Here is a 22,618-nt window from a genome sequence, read left to right on the forward strand (position 1 = left end):
CTCTCTCTCTCTTCCCCCCCAGTCGCTCTCTCTCTCTCTTCCCCCCCAGTCGCTCTCTCTCTCTCTTCCCCCGTGGTGATTATTTCCTATGTTTAATAAGAAGTATTGTGATTGGTGAATGGGGTGGTTGTTCTCTGTATTAGTAAGAAGTATTGTAATTGGTTGTTTGTTTCTACCTTGAGATATGCTGTAAACTCATTGGTAGTGGATGTCAGGTGATTTGTGGTGGCCATCTTAAATTCAGTTCTCTCTAGTCATTGTTGGAGACTGGTGTTGAAAGATGTGCTACTGGGTTTTTAAAGTTAATAAAGCCTAGATTAGAAAGGCAAATCTATTCTTCATTTCAATTTATTAACTTTTTATCAGAATGGAGCGATATCTTCAACCAGAATGATTCAATGCTGACCCTAATTCTGCAGGAGTGGATGATAAATGGAAACATTGGTATTGTACATTTACAAACTTTTTGGGTGTGTTGGAACAAGAGTCTCTGAATAAGCTGAATATGCTGATCAACTACATTGCTCCGGATGTGTATAAGTATATTTTGGACTGTAAAACTTACGAATTGGCTATTTCTACATTGGAGAATATTTTTGTTAAACCAAAGAATGAGGTATTTGCACGTTACCTTCTATCTGCCCGTAGGCAGCAGGTGGGAGAATCTTTGGATACTTATTTACAAGCACTTCGGCACCTTGGTGCTAACTGTAATTATGAAGCCGTGACGGCCGAAGAATATAAGGAAGAATTGGTACGGGATGCTTTTATTAATGGACTACTGTCTAAATCAATTCGTCAGCGGTTGTTAGAAAATAAGACTTTGGATCTCGAGTGCTTTTGAGCAAGCTTCTACATTGGATATGGCTCAGAGAAGTTCGGATTCTTATGCTCTTTCTAATCGGCCTGTGACTGTGGTTTCGGCAGTTCCGGACGAAAAGGAATTAGGTGGACTTAATGGGAGTGGTTTACTAGATTCTGAAATAGTTTCTACTCCAACAGCTCCACCTTCTACTTCGGCGGCTGTTGCCTCTAGGATTCAGAAGTGTTATTTTTGTGGGAACGTCCGGCATCCTCGTTTGAAGTGTCCTGCCCAGGAGGCTGTATGTAGTAAATGCGGCAAGAGAGGTCATTATGCACGTGTTTGTAAATCATTAGGTTCAATTACCTCCTCTTCTGCGACTATTCAACCTGTAGAGAGGGCGTTTATTGCATCAATTTCTGCTGCATTTGCTCATGGCCTAAACAAAGCTATAGTTATGGCCCAAGTTAATGGGTTAGAAGTGAAGGCTCTTATAGATACGGGCAGTACCGAGAGTTTTATAAGTCTTCAGTTTGTGAAGGAAGTGTTTGAAAATCTTGCCTGTTAAGTAACAGGCACACCTGATAAGTATCAGGTGTGTATGGCTCAGACGACCCTTACTTCACAAGTAGCTGGTTGTTGCCTTGTGAAATTGATTCTTCTAGGTAATACGTATACTGATATACGCCTATCTGTTTTGCCTAATCTTTGTGCGGATATTTTGATTGGTCATGATGTGCTTAAATTACACGAGAGTCTTAGTCTTTCGTTTGGAGGGACTAAGCCACCCTTATCCATTTGTGGATGAACTTCCTTATCCATTTCTCCATTATCACTTTTTTCCAATTTGATGCCGGAATGTAAGCCAATTGCTACCAAGTCAAGAAGGTATAGCAGTCAGGAGAGAGAATTTATTAATTCTGAAGTCCAACGTCTCTTATTGGAAGGAATCATTGAACCTAGTTGTTCGCCTTGGCGGGCTCAGGTAGTTGTCACCACTAACGAGAGGCATAAGAAACGAATGGTGATAGACTACTCTCAAACTATTAATAGGTATAATCAATTAGATGCGTACCCTTTGCCTAAGATTGATGAGCTTATCAACAAAGTATCTCAGTATAAGTTTTTTAGCACTATTGATTTAAAGAGTGCTTATCATCAGATTCCTATTGTTAAGAGGGATCAACCATATACAGCCTTTGAGGCTGGTGGAAAGCTGTATCAGTTTTGCCGAATACCATTTGGTGTTACTAATGGTGTTGCTTGTTTTCAAACGGGCAATGGATGCTTTTATAAGTGATAACTCTCTCTCTGACACCTTTTCATATTTAGATGATATCACGGTGTGTGGTAAATCAAGGGTAGAGCATAATTCTAATTTAGAAAGATTCCTTCAAGCTGCGGAAAAAGTTGGTTTAACTTTTAATAGAGAAGTGTATCTTTTTGACTACTGAGGTGAATCTACTGGGGTATATTATCTCGGGAAATAAGATTAAACCAGATCCAGAACGTCTGCGACCATTGATCGATTTACCTTATCCTACTAATTCTAAGGCTTTGCAACGAGTTGTTGGACTGTTTTCTTACTATTCTAATTGGATTGCAAACTTTTCGCAGAAGATCCGGCCCCTTATACGGGTTACGACATATCCTCTATCATGGGAGGCCAGGACATGATTTGATAAATTAAAAAAGGATATCCTAGGAGCAGTTGTGCATTCTATTGATGAGCAGGTTCCCTTTGTGATTGAGACGGATGCTTCGGATTTTGCAATTGGGGCTACTCTCTTCCAAAATGGAAGACCTGTGGCCTTTTTCTCACGTACTTTGAACAATAGTGAAAAAAGGCATTCTTCAACAGAGAAAGAGGCATATGCAATAGTAGAAGCACTGCGTAAATGGAGACATTATTTATCGGGGCGACATTTCACGTTGGTAACCGATCAAAAATCTGTGTCCTTTATGTTTGATGTTAAACATTTTGGAAAGATCAAAAATGATGAGGTGGAGGATTGAGTTGGCATGTTACCATTTTGATATAGTTTATCGTCCGGGGAAGGATAATGTTGCTGCTGATGCACTGTCGAGGGCTTATTGTTCTGTGATTCACGGAGATACGCTTATTAATCTTCACAATGCTTTATGTCATCCTGGGGTTACGAGGATGATACACTTCGTACGCAGTAAGAATTTGCCCTTTTCAGTTGAAGACGTCAAGCGGATGACTTCATCATGTTCTATCTGTGCTCGGTGTAAACCGAATTTCTTTAAGCCTCAACGAGCTCATCTTATAAAGGCTACTTCTCCTTTTGAGCGTTGATTTTAAGGGGCCTCTTCCTTCAACGACTCAAAATCGATACATATTTACTGTTGTGGATGAGTTTTCAAGGTTTCCTTTTGCTTTTCCTTGCGCAGATGTATCAGCTGCTACAGTTATCAAATGTCTGACTCAATTTTTTGTCATCTTTGGGATGCCTGCGTATATCCATTCGGATCAAGGAAGTTCTTTTATGTCTTCCCAGTTGAAGGAATACCTTCAGAGTCGGGGAATTTCTACTAGTAGAACTACCCCGTATAACCCCCAGGGTAATGGACAGTGCGAACGATACAATGGGGTGATCTGGAAGGCAGTTATGTTGGCTTTGACATCCCGGAATCTTAAGAATACACAGTGGGAAATGGTACTGCCTGATGCCCTGCATTCCATTAGATCATTGCTTTCAACAGCTACTAATGTGACCCCCCATGAAAGGCTCTTTAATTACCCGCGGAGATCTACTACGGGATATTCGGTACCTTCATGGCTTACTATGCAGGGACCTGTGTTGCTTCGACGCCATGTTAGATTGTCAAAATATGATCCTTTAGTGGAGGAGGTGGAGCTGTTGGAGGCAAATTCCCAATATGCTCATATTCGATTCCAAGATGGGAAAGAAAGTACTGTTTCAATTAAAGACTTGGCTCCTTGTGGTGGCCAGCCCTCTTCCGAGGATACTAATAATAGTCATGATTCAGATAATGTGGATGTTGTTATTGATACTACGAATGTTCCCAATCCTATTGCAGATAATTATACTTCTATTAGTCAGCCTTTGATGGATGTTCATGACCATCCTAGTTTACTTCCTGATGGGATTTCCAATCCGGAAACCGTTGATAATTGGGATATGGATAGCCTGTCTGCAGAAGATACTTCGGTGCCTCCGGGTGTGGGAGGGCAAGGAATTTCACCAAGGTTAAGAAGGTCGACACGAACAAGATATCCGGTCGACCGATTGAAAATGGACTTTTAAATTGATAGTAATGTTTTAAAGTTGTTGAAATATTATATTTGTATTTTAGTTGTAAATAAATTAATTATAAATTGTAAAGGTTATTTAGGTTGGAGCATGTTTTAAAAGGAGGGGTGAATGTGGTGATTATTTCCTATGTTTAATAAGAAGTATTGTGATTGGTGAATGGGGTGGTTGTTTTCTGTATTAGTAAGAAGTATTGTAATTGGTTGTTTGTTTCTACCTTGAGATATGCTGTAAACTCATTGGTAGTGGATGTCAGGTGATTTGTGGTGGCCATCTTAAATTCAGTTCTCTCTAGTCATTGTTGGAGACTGGTGTTGAAAGATGTGCTACTGGGTTTTTAAAGTTAATAAAGCCTAGATTAGAAAGGCAAATCTATTCATTTCACCCCCCAGTCGCTCGCTCTCTTCCCGCCCCCCCCCCCCAGTCGCGCTCTCTCTTTCTCCCCCCCCCCCAGTCGCGCTCTCTCTCTCTCCTCCCCCCCCCCACTCTCTCTCTTTCCCCCCCCCCCAGTCGCTCTCTCTCTTTCCCCCCCCCCCAGTCGCTCTCTCTCTTCCCCCCCCCCCCCCCAGTCGCTCTCTCTTTCCCCCCCCCCCCAGTCGCTCTCTCTCCTCCCCCCCCCCCAGTCGCTCTCTCTCTCTTCCCCCCCCCCCAGTCGCTCTCTCTCTTCCCCCCCCCCCCAGTCGCTCTCTCTCTTCCCCCCCCCCCCAGTCGCGCTCTCTCTTCCCCCCCCCCCCCAGTCGCGCTCTCTCTCTTTCTCCCCCCCCCCAGTCGCGCGCTCTCTCTCTTTTTCCCCCCCCCCCGTCGCTCTCTCTCTCTTTCCCCCCCCCCCCAGTCGCGCGCTCTCTCTCTCTTTCCCCCCACCCCCCCCCAGTCGCTCTCTCTCTTTTCCCCCCCCAGTCGCTCTCTCTCTTTCCCCCCCCCCCCCCCCCCCCGTCGCGCTCTCTCTCTCTTCCAACAACAACATGCCCTCGAAAAAGCCTCGGCACCGCCGGGCACTCCAGCTAGTTGGATATAAAGCGCTTTGGGACATCCTGAGATTGTGAAGGGTGCTATTTAAATTCAATTTCTTTCTTTATGTATGCTTCGTTCCACTATTGGTTATACCACCTGAATGAACTGCATGAGAACACCATTTTTAATTTAGTTCAAATCCCTAATCTCCAGGAGGGACAAGTGCACCCCCGCTTCAATAATTTTAAAAACAAAGTAACAGAAATACTTCTGTGACGGAATCTTTTCCATAGTTCCAGTTAGCAGCTACTCCTGTAATTCGCTGTTCAAAATCTCCCTTGTGTGAACATAAGAACTAGGAGCAGGAATAGGCCACTTGGCCCCTCGAGCCTGCTCCGCCATTCAATAAGATCATGGCTGATCTTGGGCTCAAAGCCACTTCCCTGCCCGATCCCCATAACCCTTCACTCCCTTATCTTGCAAAAATCTGTCTATCTCCACCTTAAATGTATTTAATGACCCAGCCTCCACAGCTCTCTGGGGCAGAGAATTCCACAGATTTACGACCCTCAGAGAAGAAATTCCTCCTCATCTCAGTTCTAAAAGGGCGACCCTTTCTTCTGAAACTATGCCCCCAAGTTCTAGGTTTCCCCACGAGGGGAAACATCCTCCCTGCATCTACCTTGTCGAGCCCCCTCAGTAGCTTATATGTTTCAATAAGATCACCTCTCATTCTTCTAAATTCCAGTGAGTATAGGCCCAACCTGCTCAACATTTCTTCATAAGTCAACCCCCTCATCTCTGGAATTAACCTGGTGAATCGTCTCTGAACTGCCTCCAATGCAAGTATATCTTTCTTAAATAAGACGACCAAAACTGTACGCAGTACTCAAGGTGTGGTCTCACCAATGCCCTGTACAATTGGAGCAGGACTTCCCTGCTTTTATACTCTAACCCCCTTGCAATAAAGGCCAACATCCCATTTGCCTTTTTGGTTACTTGCTGTACCTGCATGCTAACTTTGTGTTTCATGCACAAGGACCCCCAGGTCTGTCTGAACTGCAGTATTTTGTAATCTCTCTCCATTTAAAAAATAATTTGCTTTTTTATTTTTCCTGTCAAAGTGGATGACCTCGCACTTTCCCACATTATACTCCATCTGCCAAAAGATTGCCCACTCACTTAGCCTGTCTACATCCCTTTGCAGATTCTTTGAGTCCTCTGCACAACTTGCTTTCCCACCCATCTTTGTATCATCTGCAAACTTGGCTACATTACACCCGGTCCCTTCATCCATGACATTAATGTAGATTGTAAATAGTTGAGGCCCCAGTACTGATCCCTGTGGCACCCCACTAGTTACCGTTTGCCAACCGGAAAATGACCCATTTATCCCGACTCTCTGCTTTCTGTGAGTTAGCCAATTCTCTATCCATGTTAATATATTACCCCCAACCCCGTGAGCTCTTATCTTATGCAGTAACCTTTTATGTGACACCTTATCGAATGCCTTCTGGAAATACAAATACACCACATCCACTGGCTCACCTTTGTCCACCCTGCTCGTTACATCCTCAAAGTCCACAACCCTCTTCCAGCCCTCACGTAAGTATCTGATGTAATTCTCTAAAACATTACTTAATTTGAGCCCCACCATTGGAAGAAGCAGGAACAGAGCTACTGTGGGTGGTAGAAGAGGAAGGAGAAACTAGAGGCCTGCTTCTTTCTGAAGTGCTACTGACCATCCCACTAGGGATGTTAAGTCCCTGGGGTGGGTAAAACATTTTTTTTAGCCAAAGGGGCAATTATTTCCATAATAAAGCTTCTCTGGTTAGATACTGCACCTCCTAAATCAAATTTGGAAGGACCATTCCCATGCTGTGTTGCTGCTGAACCTGTAAATTACAGTGCCTAACGGGTCATCAAACAATCTCTCAGAACAGCAGTTCCACCCCCTTTGTTTAAGATATGTTTATGACTATATATATATTATATTATGACAGTGATTTTTACTTTACCCAGTTAGTAAATCTATACCAATACTATACATCCGTAATGTAAAGTGTTAATTATCACGGCATGCAGGGATTACAAAATATAAACCTGAAATCCTCCCAACATATACAGTGGAGGCTTCTTGGGAAAATAATTTCATTAGCTAAGGAATGCAGAGAAAGTGTAATGAAAGTGTTGACTATTTGACATGAATCTGTCCATGAAGAGCAACATTTATTTACTAGTCAGTCGAGTGAGTAAAGCAGGGATAAGATTCAGACAGTTCAATTTATTGGTTCGCTTACTTTGTCAGGCTCAATTCTGTACAGCATTGGATCCCCGTTCAGCTATCACTACAGCCGAGCAGCAGCCCAGAGTAGCACTATATGTAACTTTCAGAAGGTCAAATGTATGTCAGACAAACCAACCATCCAGTATTAGGGTATAGCTCGAAGGCAATTTCTGTACTGACAGCACAATTTATGTTTAGTGTTTTGTAAAATTAATGCTAACTCCAAATACAAATGACATGACCTTGACTAGTGAGCTGTTCACTTTAAGACTTTGTAAATTCACGATGTTTGAAAAGATCATTGCAAAACAGTAGGACTGATGAAACAAACTACAGTACTCATACTTTGGTCATAGCCACATAATTCAGAAGGAGGTTTATGCGGTTACCAGGACTGTGTGCACCATTACTACCTTGTCATTTTTCAGCTACTTGAATAAACAAATTAATCATCAATGGACAGCAAATATTATATTGTACTCTTTGCTGATTGTAGAGGGTGAAGGATTTACTGCCTTTACTGTCAGGTAAATAAACAGTCTGTTCAATGGACCAGGATAAAGCATCCAGCCTCAGACAGAAAACCAATACAATACAAATTGGATGCTTGAGCTTTGCTATACGGATTTGCATGCAGTGCTACAGCAGTTATAAATCTTAGGTCTCCATCACTCCAGCCCTGTTTACTTAACATAAGTCAATGTCTAAGCTAGAAGCTTACAGCTGATTTAAACTCAAGCCCTTACAGTTGAGATATAGTAGATGCAAAGCTGGGAAATAAATTATTTTAAAAGCAGTAAATAATCTGCAGGTACTAAAGAACCATTAAAAATTACCGCCATCCATTATATCTCAATAGAAAATAATAATCCAATTGAAAATGTTAAAAAAATTTAATGACTTCCATCTCTTCTATGTACAGTTTATAAAAAGAGCATGTTGTACATTAAGTGTCAGTTTTCAATAGTCCCATAACACTACTGTTGTTTTTCCTGGATATAGCATGACCATGGAAGTATGAACTATAAATCTGTTGAGTAGGTTGACAGATGGCTTCTCCTGATTGTTTTATTTTATTAAGGCAGTTAAAAGCTCCCTTATCATGGTTGCAGAGTGACAAAGGTTGGCAACTACATATTCCAGGATACTTGACTTTTAGAAGAGATAGGCAAAATGGAAAGGGGGGGGGGGTTAGCTCTGATAATAAAGGGTAGGATAAAGACAGTAGAAAGGATCTTAGCTTGGAAAATCAAGATGTGGAATCAGTTTGGGTAGAGCCAAGAAACAACAAGGGGCAGAAAACACTGGTGGCAGTAGTTTATAGGCCCCCTAACTAGTTGCAGTGTTGGGTAGAGTATAAACCAGGAAATTAGTGGTGCATGTAACAAGGGTAAAACAGTAACCATGGGGGACTTTAATCTTCATATAGACTGGCCAAACCAAATTTGTTGTAATATTGTGGAGGGCAAGTTCATGGACTGCATAGATCAGTATGTCGAGGATCCAACTAGAGAACAGACTAATTAAGATCTAATGCTGTGCAATAAGAAAGGGTGAATTAATAACCGTGTGGTAAAGCAGCCTCTGGGGAAGAGTGATCATAATACAATGGAATTTTATATTGAGCTTGAGAGTGATTTAGTTAAGTCCGAAACTAGGGTCTTAAATCTGAACCAAGCAAACTACATAGGTATGAGGGGCGAGTTGACTAACGTAGATTGGGAAACTAGATTAAAATATAGGACGGTAGATAATCAATGGCAAACATTTAAAGAATTAATCCATAATTCAAAATTAATATACATTCCCCTAAGGAATAAAAACCCCATGGGAAAAGTAGTCCAACCATGGCTAACAAGAGAAGTTAAAGGTAGTATTAGATTAAAGGAAGAGGCTTATAATGTTGCCAAAGAGAGCAGCAAGCCTGAGGATCGGGAGGATTTTAGAATTCAGCAAAGGATGATCAAGAAATTGATAAAGAAAGAGAATGAGAGTAAACTCACAAGAGACATAAAAACAGATTGTAAAAGCTTCTATAGCTGTGTAAAAAGGAAGCGATTAGCAAATGTAAACATGGATCCCTTAGAGGGAGAGACAGGAGAAATTATAACGGGGAATAAGGAAATGTAATTCTCTACCCTAGAGAGCTGTGGATGCTCAGTCATTGAGTATATTCAAGACAGAGATCAAAAGACTTTTGGATATTAAGGGAATCAAGGGATATGGGGATAGTGTGGGAAGGTGGAGTTGAGGTAGAAGATCAGCCAAGATCTTACTGATTGATGGAGCAGGCTCGAAGGGCCAAATGGCCTACTCCTGCTCCTACTTATGTTATGTTCTTATCAAGTTTGTCATTTAAAAAGTGTATGACAGCACTGAGGTATTCCAGGGAGCAATGCCATGGAATGCTACAATGAGGGTTTACATCGATAATTCCCAGCGAGGTTTTTGTTCACAGCTACATCTTCATCTTCAAAAAAAGGTACTAACCAAAAGACTCGTATGATCACTGGGAGATAAAAATTGCAGGGCAGATTAGCCCAAATTACTTTCAAACACCTCAGAGAAGCTGAGTTAATAGCAGCACTGGCAAATACTTGGGGTCAGGAAATTATGTGCCTTGGATCTGACAAAGGGAGAAAACAATCTAAAGTAAGGCTGTTTCACCTGGAAGGAGTGTTTGGGGCCCTGGATGGTGGGAAGAGAGGAGGTAAAAGGGCAGGTGTTGCGCTCCTTCCAGGTGAAACAGCGATTTACTTGTACTTCTTTCAATCTAGTATACTGTATTCACTGCTCACAATGCGATCTCCTCTACATTGGGGAGACCAAATGCAGATTGGGTGACCGCTTTGCAGAACACCTCCATTCAGTCCGCAAGCGTGACCCTAAGCTTCCGGTCGCTTGTCACTAATTCTCCGCCCCACTCCCACTCTGACCTCTGTCTTCAGCCTCCTCCACTGTTCCAATGAAGTTCAATGTAAGTTTCAGGTACAGCACCTTATCTTTCGATTAGGCACTTTAAGCCTTCCGGACTCAACATTGCGTTCAACAATTTCAGATCATAACCTCTGCCCTCATTTTTTCCAGATGGCAGCTGTTGATGGCAACTTGGATATTCCCATCGACAGCTCTTCTAGACCCATCTCTTGCTTCTTTACTTGGATGATTACCATCTCCTTTTGCCTTGCATTCAATCTCTCCTGCCTTCCACCCTATCGCAGACCTTCCCTTTCCTCTCATCCCCCCCCTTTCCATGCCTCTGTACTTGCTTAAAACCTGTTACATAAGTAACCTTTTCCGGTTCTTCATCGACCTGAAATGTTAACTCTGTTTCTCTCTCCCCAGATGCTGCCTCACCTGCTGAGTGTTTCCAGCATTTTCTGTTTTTAGTTCAGATTTCCAGCACCTGCAGTATTTTGCTTTTGGAGCAATTTAACCTGTTCAGTCTCATTTCTGCATGTAGTAAATTCTTTTTAGAGCTCTTAAAAAATTTCAAATTTTAAATTTAAGTAAGCTTTCTCTTACTCTTCCTTTCTTTTTCCTTTTCTCTCTCGTAATCCAATCTTTCTTTCCCTCACTAGTTCTCTTTCTGTACCTGATTTAACTCTAACTCGCCACGATTATTCGTTCCGTCTTAAATCTCATTGGTTAAGGAGACTATTGGCCCAGCTGTTCACTAAGGTCACAGATGTTCCGTTGACCTCGCCTCGCCGTTATCAGCTTGCACTTCCAGCAAGTTACAGCAGAATTTTTTTTGAGACTCAGTAACAGTGTATGCCGCGAGATGCCTAGCTCCAGCAAGATTTGGCCCTTCAACTTTTTGTATAAAATTAATACAATAGTTGCAAATTTAGTACAATATTTTCAGCACATCTATATTGTTTGCAGCAGAGCATTAAGGGGCATCCAAGGAGCCTTTCAAATATGGAACAAGTTACAGCTCCTGTAGTCTTATGTACATACCAATAAAACCTACAAAGAAACAAGAAAAATGTGCAACAAAACGCACAAACTGTGGACTACACTCAGCTGAATGATTTGGATAAGTATTTTATGTACACTTTTGAGAAAAACATGTAATCTTTTGGTGAGCCATGATCTTCCGGGCATAAATAAAAATCACTAATATATTAAACAGCCTTTTACAAAGATGTTCAAACTGTTCTAAATGTATTTGTCCAATAAAGAACATTTTGGAGTGAGCACACAAGTTGAAGGCCTGATATTGTACCATTGTTGAGATACCGCGGCAAACGTGGGAGTCGAGACCAGAGCTAGTAAAACACAACTGCTTTATTCAACCTCATGGCAAAGAGGAACTGGAAAAGCCCGCGCATCCACTTAAATACTCCCCAGACAGGAAGTGCTCCCGGCAGCCTGTCCCTGCGGGAAACAAGTTGCTGGAGGAAAGGGCCCCCGGCTGGGGGCGTCTGCTTAAACTGTCCGTGCCGCCGTGAGCGGATTATGTCCAGTGGTGGCGTGTCGCCACACCATTCAACTTGGTTTTTTTTTTTTAAAAGTGTAGATTAATTCAATGAAACAATGTTTTTTTTTTATTACACTTAAAAACTAAACCCAGCAATGTAGAGATCCTGATGCAACATAGTACTGATGCAATATGGCTACTGGTAGAAAATCCTCTATTTTGAGTGCAGGAGTAAAGAAGTCTTACTCCAATTATATAGTGCCTTAGTAACACCACACCTGGAGTACTGTGTACAATTTTGGTCTCCTTACCTAAGGCAGGATATACTTGCCATAGTGGGAGTACAACGAAGGTTCACAAGATTGATTACTGGGATGGCGGGACTGTCGCATGAGAAGAGATTGAGTAAACTAGGCCTGTATTTTCTTGAATTCAGAAGAATGAGAGGGGATCTCATTGAAGCATACAAAATTATTATAGGGCTTGACAGGGTGGATGCTGGGAGAATGGTTCCCTTGGCTGGGGAGTTTAGAACCAGGGGCCACAGCCTCAAGATAAAGGGTAGGCCATTCGGGACTGAGATGAAAAGACATTTCTTCACACAGAGGGTGGTGAATCTTTGGAATTCTCTACCCCAGAGGGCTGTGGAGGCTCAGTCATTGGGTATATTCAAAACAGAAGTCAATAGATTTCTGACTAGTAAGGGCATCAAGGGATATGTCGATGGGGCCGGTGAATGGAGTTGAGGCAGAGGATCAGCCATGATCTCACTGAATGGCGGAGCAGGCTCGAAGGGCCTACTCCTGCTCCTATTTCTTATGTTATGTACATCGCGTCCACAGCACAGAAACATTTGGCCGACTGGTCTATGCCGGCGTTTATGCTCCATACAAGTCTGTATTCCTGTACAGATTTACTAATGACAATGAAAGATTATGCTACAGCTATTGGAATGCACCATGTTCTCAATAAGAAAACTGTTACAGGACAGCATACTCTCTAAACCAGAATGAAAATACTTAATTCGTGCTGGTAGTTAACACTTACCTATGTAGGATTTCTGACCAGGCGGCACTGGAACAACTGTGCAAAAGTAGCTATCCGACTGTAAAAGGAGGAAAACAAATTCAACACTTTTAAGAGATATAACATTTAAATTCAACCATTTATATGCTTCATTAAAATGTAGAATTCATTTTAAATTAAATAGATTGACTACTGCAAAATAGGTATATATCTGAAGTTACTGACCTTATTTTTTCAAAAAGGTTCGAGAACATTTGAATAAGTTAGTGTACCCACGTGCTGTGCCACAGGCGGGTACTACGTGGTTCACAACCACCATGTCCAAAACAGTGAATTTCTAAAACTCAACTAAACTGTCAGTGCAGAACAGACCTACCAACAGCTGATGGTAGAACACCAGCCAGTTGTGGTGCTGGTTAATTGCCTCACACCACAACCACACCAGAGAGTAATTAATCCATCAGCAATTACTCTGTTGTGTGATTTTTCTAGTCAAGCACCTAAATGACAACATTGGCCCGGAATCTGCGGTCCTGATGACGGCGAACTGGCAGCATTCACCGTCATTGCGCCTTTGAAACGCATTGCAACTTTAGGATTTAGCGCATGCGCAGCCTAATGCAGAAATCCTTAATTTGGGGTCTGTCATTCACTGCTCCTCCACAGACTGCGCTGTGCAACCCCTCCCCAGCCCCACCCACCACAGGGCCGGCCATCAGTGAAACCTCTCAAATCATGAAACCCGACAAAAACTTCAGCTCTTCCACAGTAATTACGTTGTTAAATTCCCCATTAAAGGTTGGACTGAAAGGGATTAGGTGCAACTGAGGTGTTAACAGCATATTGACTGCTAAACAAAGGTTAGGGGCCAGAAAAACTAATTTTAATTTTGTGCATTGTCAAATTTATCCATTCCAATAAAAATTAATTTAAAGAAATTTTCAAAAACATTTTAATTAAAAAAAGTTTTTCATCTTTATTTCAGATTTGCCTTTTCCCCATGCGAGAGCCCCAATCTTTGTTTTGCTCTAACATTTAAAAAAGTTAGAATTTTAAGAGCTTACCCACTTCCTGGTTCGCTGTCTAGGAATTCTGCATTTGGACTGCCTGCTTAGACAGCTTATTGACGTCACAGCAGCTCGCACTATGGGATTCCTACGATACTAAATTTGATTTGAATTACTCAGCGGAAAATGCGAACTTCTCAACACAGAGATCGCAAGATCTTTTTGCGAAGCTTACTTCAGGGCCAGTGCAAACACCTTTGATTCGCCGCTGACCACAAATTATGGGCAATGTGTCAAGAACTATCACAGCCAAGTTTTGCCTTTTATCCTGTAAATAAATCAAATTTGTGACAAGTAACAGATTAAGGTGTGGTCTCAGCAGAGAGTTTCACTCAGTCGTTAAATCTGAAATGTTTTTAGAGCACAAGTGTGCCACTTTCCTGCAGTTTCTTGCAAACTGGTTGCATCTACGTCACATCTGCATAGAATAGCCTTGAAGCACTGGTGTCCTGATGTTAGCAGAAGGTGGTGTAATGACAGCAAACTAGGTATCATTGTGTATGTATGTGATGATGTTGGGTCACAGTCATTGTCAGTAAATGTGCTGCTGACACTGGAACAGCACATTTACAGCAGCAGTCAAGAAGATCCAAGTAAAAATGAGCCCTTTTCAACCCTTGAGTCGTAAAATCCAGCCAATTGAGCTTTCTGGTGTCACAGGCTGCATGAGGCCACAGTGTCAGCAACACAGGATCAACATAAAAGCAGCTTAGAACAAGGCACAAGTAGGCAACATAGCACAATTTTGCTAAAATAAGAAAAACAGTCCCTCTTCTACCCTCCATAAGAGATTGCTGCCATGCTGTTTTGTAGAAATTGTGGCTTTTAATGTTGTAACCGTTTAGCCAAGAGTTTACATCTGATTTATTAGCAAGACCTGATCATAAAGCACATAGAACAATGCAAGGTTTGCAACAAAAAATTAAATTGAATACAATTACTATGTATACACTGAAAATGAACCCTTAATTGAAAATCCAGCTGACAGGATCACAACTTTTTCCAGACATCAATTCACTGCTTTCTCCCAAAATGTTAACCAGGACTCAAAATTAAATACTACTCTACTGATTGATCCATTGCTGAATATACCCTGGCCACTGATGATAGCATGGAACCAATCCAACAGATCTTTAAATGCATTCCATTGCCAAAGCTTACCATAATGTGCTTACATGGCACAGCAAGTACATTTTTAATCTGTTATGTTGGCAGGTGAGGTGCTTTTACACTGGATGAGTAACCCTCGCCAGTTTCTGTTCCTGCAGCAGCACAACTCAGCCTTGATTAATTTTTTTTAAATTATTCATTCCTGGGATGTGGGCGTCGCTGCCAAGGCCAGCATTTACTGCCCATTCCTAACTGCTCGAGAAGTTGGTGGTGAGCTACCTTCTTGAACCACTGCAGTCCGTGCGGTGACCTTCCCTCCATCATAATGGTGTTAGGGAGGGAGTTCCAAGATTTTGACCCAGCGACGATGAAGGAACTACGATATATTTCCAAGTCAGGATGGTGTGTAACTTGCAGGTGGTGGTGTTCCCATGCGCCTGCTGCCCTTGTTCTTCTAGGTGGTAGAGGTAGCGGGTCAAAGAAGCCTTGGTGAGTTGCTGCAGTGTATCTTGTAGATGGTACACACTGCAGCCATGGTGTGCCGGTGGTGGAGGAAGTGAATGTGTAAGGTGGTGAACGGGGTGGCAATCAAGTGGCCTGCTTTGTCCTGGATGGTGTCGAGCTTCTTGAGAGTTGTGGAGCTGCACTCATCCAGGCAAGTGGAGAGTATTCCATCACACTCCTTACTTGTGCCTTGTAGATGGTGGAAAGGCTTTGGGGAGTCAGGAGGTGAGACACTCGCCGCAGAATACCCAGCCTCTGACCTGCTCTTGTAGCCACAGTATATATGTGGCTGGTCCAGTTAAGTTTCTGGTCAATGGTGATCCCCAGGATTTTGATGGTGGGGATTCGGCAATGTTAATGCCACTGAATGTCAAGGGGCGGTGGTCGGACTCACTTTTTTTGGAGATGGTCATTGCCTGGCACTTATGTGGCACGAATGTTACTTGCCACTTATCAGTCCAAGCGTGAATGTCGTCCAGGTCTTGCTGCATGCAGGTAGGCCTGCTTCATTATCTGAGGAGTTGTGAATGGCACTGAACATTGTGCAATCATCAGCGAACATCCTCACTTCTGACCATAAAATGGAAGGAAAGTCACTGATGAAGAAGCTGAAGATGGTTGGGCCTAGGACACTGCCCTGAGGAACTCCTGCAGCGATGTCCTGGGGCTGAGATGATTGGCCTCCATTTTCCTTTGTGCTAGGTATGCCTCTAGCCAGTGGAGAATTTCCGTCCTGACCCTCCTCCCCGATTCCCATTGACTTCAGTTTTACTAGGGTTCCTTGATGCCACACTCGGTCAAATGCTGCCTTGATGTCCAGGGCAATCACTCTCACCTCACCTCTGCAATTCAGCTCTTTTGTCCGTGTTTGGATCAAGGCTGTAATGAGGTCTGGAGCCGAGTGGTCTTGGCGGAACCCAAACTGAGCATCTGTGAGCAGGTTATTGGTGAATAAATGCCGCTCGATAGCACAGTCGATGATACCTTCCATCACTTTGCTGATGACTGAGAGTAGGCTGATGTGGCAGTAATTGGTCAGATTGGATTTGTCCTGCTTTTTGTAGACAGGACATACCTGGGCAGTTTTCCACATCGTCAGGTAGATGCCAGTGTTGTAGCTGTACTGGAACAGCTTGGCTAGAGGCGCGGCTAGCTCTGGAGCACAAATTGTCAGCATGACAGCTGGGTTGTTGTCGGGGTCCAAAGCCTTTGCTGTATCCAGTGTGCTCAGATGTTTCTTGATATGTTTCAGTCTATACGGCAAGGCACCAAATTATTCCTGAATTTGGCTCTTATTTATTTCAGACAAACTAGCAACACTAAGCATTACAATCACTAGCCAAATGGTTTTGGTAAAAGTGTGAATACATTCTATGGTAAGTAGAGTTAAATACTATCCTTTCAAAAATCAAATTACAATTATTAGGTTTCTCCAATAAAGTATTATGCATTTTGCTTCCCTTCATCCAATGTCATTGGAGCTGCTTTGAAGGCACAGCAATAATACCGATCAGACCTGTACCTATACAGTGGATTGACGGTTACAAATATAAGGTTAGGAATGCATTCTGTGTTTTGTTCTATCTCCTACATCGTTGTGTCTCCAAGTAAATTTTGGATTATTTGTTCTTGATCAGACAGTATCGATTACAGAAAGTAGGCACAATTTAGATGACAAAGATTTAACTGTCCTATAATAAAATGCATGAATGCAATGAAGTTGCATTTAAGGGGAAGCTAGATAAGCACATAATGGAGAAAGGAGTAGGAGGTTCTGGGGATAGGGTTAGATGAAGAGGGCTGGGAGGAGGCTTGTGTGGAGCATAAAAACTGGCACAGACCAGTTGGGCCAAATGGCCTGTTTCTATGTTGTAGACTCTATGTAACTATGAAGTCAAGAATCACATTTGATAAGATTTTGACTATAAATTAGATCTATATTTACTCCAGCTTACTAAAAGTAAAAAGCTTGAAAGAATTAATTTGCATACAGCATCTTCCAAATGCACTTCACAACCAATAAATTACTTTTGAATTGTAATTACTGTTATGTTGGCAAACATGGCAGTCAATGTGTAGACAACAAGGTTCCAAGACTGGTTCAACGAGAACAACCAGGAGATCCAGGAGCTAATAAGCCGCAAGCGCAAGGCATTCCTGATCTGGAAACAGCAACAGAACACAAGAGCAAGAAAGCAGCTCTACAGGTGCCTGAAGGCCGAGGTCCAACAAAAAACTCGCAACTTAAAGAACAGATGGTGGGTGGAGAAAGCGCAGGAGATCCAGCAGCTAGCCGACAACCAAGACGTGCGTGGATTCTTTAGCGCAGTCAAGACCACCTACTGCCCAACCACCCAAGATCCTACCCCACTGCGGGCCAAGAACGGAGAGGTACTCATCAAGGACAGAGAGGCAGTCAGTGCCTGCTGGAAGGAGCACTTCAAAGACCTCCTTAACCAAGACTCTGTCTTCGACGCGAGTGTCCTCAACTCCATCCCGCATCACAACCCCAGCCCGGCATGAGGTTGAAAAGGCCATCCGACAACTGAAGAACAAGGCCTCAGGAGCAGATGGAACCCCCGCCGAGGCGCTAAAACATGGCAGAGCAGCACTATTGGCACGAATACATGAACTAATTTCTCTTATTTGGAAGGAGGAGAGCATGCCAGGGGATCTCAGAGACGCCGTAATCGTGACCATCTTCAAGAAAGGTGACAAGTCCAACTGCGGTAATTACAGGGGAGTCTCCCTGCTGTCTGCCACAGAGAAAGTCATTGCAAGAATCCTCCTCAATCGCCTTCTCGCAGTGGCTGAAGAACTCCTCCCAGAGTCGCAATGCGGATTCTGCCCACTAAGGGGCACAATGGACATGATCTTCACCATGCGTCAACTACAAGAGAAATGCAGGGAACAGCTGTACATGGCCTTCTTTGACCTCACAAAGGCCTTCGATACCATCAACTGTGAGGGATTATGGAGTGTCCTCCTCAAATTCGGCTGCCCTCAAAAGTTTGTCACCATCCTCTGCCTGTTTCATGACGACATGCAAGCCGTGATCCTGACCAACGGATCCAACACAGACCCAATTCACACATGGATCGGGGTCAAGCAAGGCTGTCATTGTACCAACGCTCTTCTTGATCTTCCTGGCTGCAATGCTCCATCTCACCCTCAGTAAGTTCCCCGCTGGAGTGCAGCTAATCTACAGAACAAACGGGAAACTGTTCAACCTCTGTCGTCTCCAGTCCAGAGCCAAGGTCGTCCCATCCTCTGTCATTGAATTACAGTATGCAGACGATGCTTGCGTCTGCGCACTCGGAGGTCGAACTCCAAAACATTGTCAACACCTTCACCAAAGCGTATGAGAGCATGGGCCTTACACTAAACATCTGTAAGACAAAAATCCTCTACCAACCTGCCCCTGCCACACAGTACTGCTCCCCGATTATCAAAATCCATGACGAGACCTTGGACAACGTGGACCACTTCCCATACCTCGGAAGCCTACTGTCAACAAGGGCAGACGTTGATGACGAAGTCCAACACCGCCTTCAGTGTGCCAGTGCAGCCTTCGGTCGCCTGAGGAAGAGAATGTTTGAAGACCAGGACCTCAAATCCAGCACCAAGCTCATGGTCTACAGAGCAGTAGTGATACCCACCCTCCTGTATGCTTCAGAGACATGGACCATGTACAGCAGGCACCTCAAAGCACTGGAGAGGTACCACCAATGCTGCCTCCGCAAGATCCTGCAAATCCATTGGCAGGATAGGCACACCAACGTCAGTGTTCTCGCTCAGGTCAACATCCCCAGCATCGAAGCTTTGACCACGCTCGATCAGTTCCGATGGATGGGCCACATCGTCCACATGCCCGATACGAGACTCCCAAAACAAGCGCTCTTCTCGGAGCTTCGACACAGCAAGAGAGCCCCAGGTGGGCAGAGGAAACTCTTCAAAGACACCCTCAAAGCCTCCTTGAAAAAGTGCAACATCCCCACCGACACCTGGGAATCCCTGGCCAAGACCGCACAAAGTGGAGGAGAAGCATCCGGGAAGGCGCCGAACACCTCGAGTCTCTTCGCCGGGAGCAAGCGGAAGCCAAACGCAAACAGCGCAAGGAGCGCACGTCAACCCAAGCACCCCACCCACCCGCCCCTTCAACCACCGTCTGCCTCACCTGTGACAGAGACTGTAGGTCCCGCATTGGACTCATCAGTCACTTGCAAACTCATTTTTAATGTGGAAGCAAGTCATCCTCAGTTCCGAGGGACTGCCTAAGAAGAGTAAGAAGAAACAGCAAATTAGACGAATGACCAGTTAATTAATGTGTTTTTGATGGTATTGGTTGAAGGACGAATATTGTCCAGAGCGCCAGGAGAACTCCGTACTCTTTAAACAGTGCCACGGGATCTATTGCTTTCACTTGTACAGGCAGCTAGGGCCTTGATTTAATATCTCACCTGAAAGATGGCATCACTGAGAATGTAGCATTTCCTCAGTACTGCATTGAAATATCAGCCGAGATTACACGCTTGAATCTAGAACGGCTAAAACCACAACCTTCTGACTCAGAGGCAAAAGTGTTACTACTGAACCAAGCTGAAGCAGATAGTTTACATCAAATGGTCACTTTTAAATAAGTGAGAGATTTTTCAATAAATGTGCCTTAGAAACTAATTTGGGCTTTTTGCACAAAGTAGCAATTTTTGTCACAGAATTTGACCCTTTTGACTATAGAACTCAAAGGGTGAGAATGGGGTAGAGGCTTAATAATAATATTTTAATTTAATAGTACCTGATCAAGTCAAACATCTCAAAGCACTTTACACAATTAATCAATCTGAAATGCAGTGATTCTTGTTAAAAACAAAGTAGCAGCAATTTGAAAAAGATGGACTAAAAAAAGAACTTTGACAGGACATCTTAAAATTCATGAAGCTTTTTCAGTTTGATCTTGTTTTATACGTTAATCAAAACAAAGTTTACAAGGGAGGCTGCTTCCAACAACTGCTGCCATCCAGCACTGTGCTCTCAAACCATATACAAGGCAGCTTCTGATTTCCTTGGCACACAATGAGATTTATAAAGATCTGCACTTCTTCCACTCAATATTTATACTTAAAATGTTATAGTACTTCATTTGATGTTATAATATTCCACTTTGTTTGAAGAAAGCAAATAATTTTGAAAGCATACACATGTCAATGTATCTGATCGCAATATTTTCAAAGGGAACCAATTACAAAGTGGCAGAGAGTATATTATGGTTGTGCCAAACAATTATTTCAGTAATTAAATGTCTAATTATTGAAATAGTTATCTCATTATTCAAACAGCTCCTGGGGCTTGACTGACTTTTGGCCTCATTTCTTAGAGGCTTTGCTGCTCAAAGCACACCGTCACCCTCCTCTTGCCCACTCCTCTCAGTTCCCAGTACCTGACTTCCCTCTGGTTCCCTCCTCTTTGCAGTCCTGCCCATTAGCTATCTGCCCCACTCTCTTTGCTCCAAACTCCTTCTAGCTCAGTACTCCGCACCATGTTCTGCCCCAGAACTAATTCTCCTGTGCTTCCCTGTTTCCTAAACTGGCAAGCAGCAATTTGTTTTTACAAAACTTATAGCATTATTGTTTGTTGCTAGTGTTATAACTACTTAAAAAACAGACCGTTGCTTCCGAGCTTCATTCAAGGAACCAGCTTTAAAAATGTGCGACAGGTGAAATGGGGGTATGTGCCTCAGCTTCTGCCCAGATCGCATCCCACACTTTCTTTAACTAGCTTTCTTGCTCAGCCTTGCCTTCAACTTTGACCTCCACTTCAACCCTGGAACAAGCCCCACTCCTCTCTAGCACCTCCCATCACTGAAGTCACCACTGCCCAACCTAAAATCTGTCAGCACTCCCAAATACAGCCTAACCAAAATCTTGCACAAATTCAACATTACCTCCTTGTTCTTTGTTCTATTCCTCTAGATGCAAAATCAACGATTCTGTTTGCCTTTTTATGGCGTTATCTACTTGTACTAGCACCTTTAATAGCCTGTGTATCTGCACGCCCAGGTTCCTCTGCTCCTCTACTCCATTTAAAATCTCAATTCAAGATATATTTTGCTTCCCTATTCCTACTTTTAAGATGTGTTACTTCATATTTTTCTACACTGAACTGCATCTACCATCTTCTGTCCATCTTGGTAACCCAAGTCATCCGGCAGTCTTTCACACTCATCACAATCTGCTATACCCTCCCCTGGTAAATCTGGTGTCATCAGCAAATGTTGATATTGTGTGTTCATTGATGTATATAACAAATAAGAGCAGACCCAAATGGAGCACTATCAAACTTTTTCAGTCCAAGAAACTTCCTTTGTTCCCTACCTTTTGCTTTCTGCTCTCCAACCATCTCTCTACCCATGTGACCACATTTTGCTGAATTACATGTGTCATTCACTGTACAGGAAACTTTCGATTAACCGGCCCCTAAATAACCGGAACGCTCTATCCACCGGCAAAATTCAGGAGTCGGTTAAGGTAACTTTTTTTTACTATTAGTTACTTTTTAAAATTGATTTGTTGCTGTGCAAGGGTGTAGCTGAAGCTGTTGCTAAGCTACAGAGAGGCTTGCAACTTGTGCTGATTGTTTTGAAGCTAAGCTGCAGGGTTTGTTGCTTTATACGGAGCTCTGAGCTCCGTATCTTTTACTATAGCGTTCGGTTATCCGCAATTGTTGATGAACTGGCAACACATCGGTCCTGTCGGTGCCGGATACCAGAAAGTTTCCTGTATTTCTTTTATCTATCCTCTCTGATTTATTCAAAAACTCCTGTAAGGTTGGCCAAGTGTGATCTCCCTTTTAGAAATCTGTGCTGTCTGGCCCTGATGTTTTTTGAATGCTTAATAATTTCTTCCTGTATTATACACTCTAGTAATTTAAGATAATAATTGAGAAGGACATAAGTTTGACGAAGATCAGGGTAATAGATTGGAGAAAAGCCGATTTTGAGGGGCTCAGAATAGAACTTGGGAAAATAAAATGGACAACAATATTGGCAAACAATGATGTAGAACAGCAATGGGAAACATTTAAAGCGGTGTTCAACAGAGTCCAGGAAAAAAATATTCCGCTAAAAAACAAGAAGCTAAACACTAATGA

At 42.9% G+C, this 22,618-nt stretch overlaps 1 protein-coding gene across 1 annotated transcript in view; it reads right to left on the bottom strand.

Annotated features, from left to right (window-relative positions):
- Positions 1-22,618, bottom strand: part of pam (peptidylglycine alpha-amidating monooxygenase) — a 255,985-nt gene that overhangs the window by 220,680 nt on the left and 12,687 nt on the right. Inside the window, exon 3 of the mRNA XM_085987745.1 lies at positions 12,813-12,870. Within this exon, the coding sequence (XP_085843871.1) occupies positions 12,813-12,870 (58 nt within the window). The remainder of the gene's footprint in view (positions 1-12,812; positions 12,871-22,618) is intronic.

This window comes from Somniosus microcephalus, chromosome 1, assembly GCF_052327205.1.
Source record: "Somniosus microcephalus isolate GS21.2 chromosome 1, FLI_Smic_1.0, whole genome shotgun sequence".
In the NCBI taxonomy this organism is placed as follows: Eukaryota; Metazoa; Chordata; class Chondrichthyes; order Squaliformes; family Somniosidae; genus Somniosus; species Somniosus microcephalus.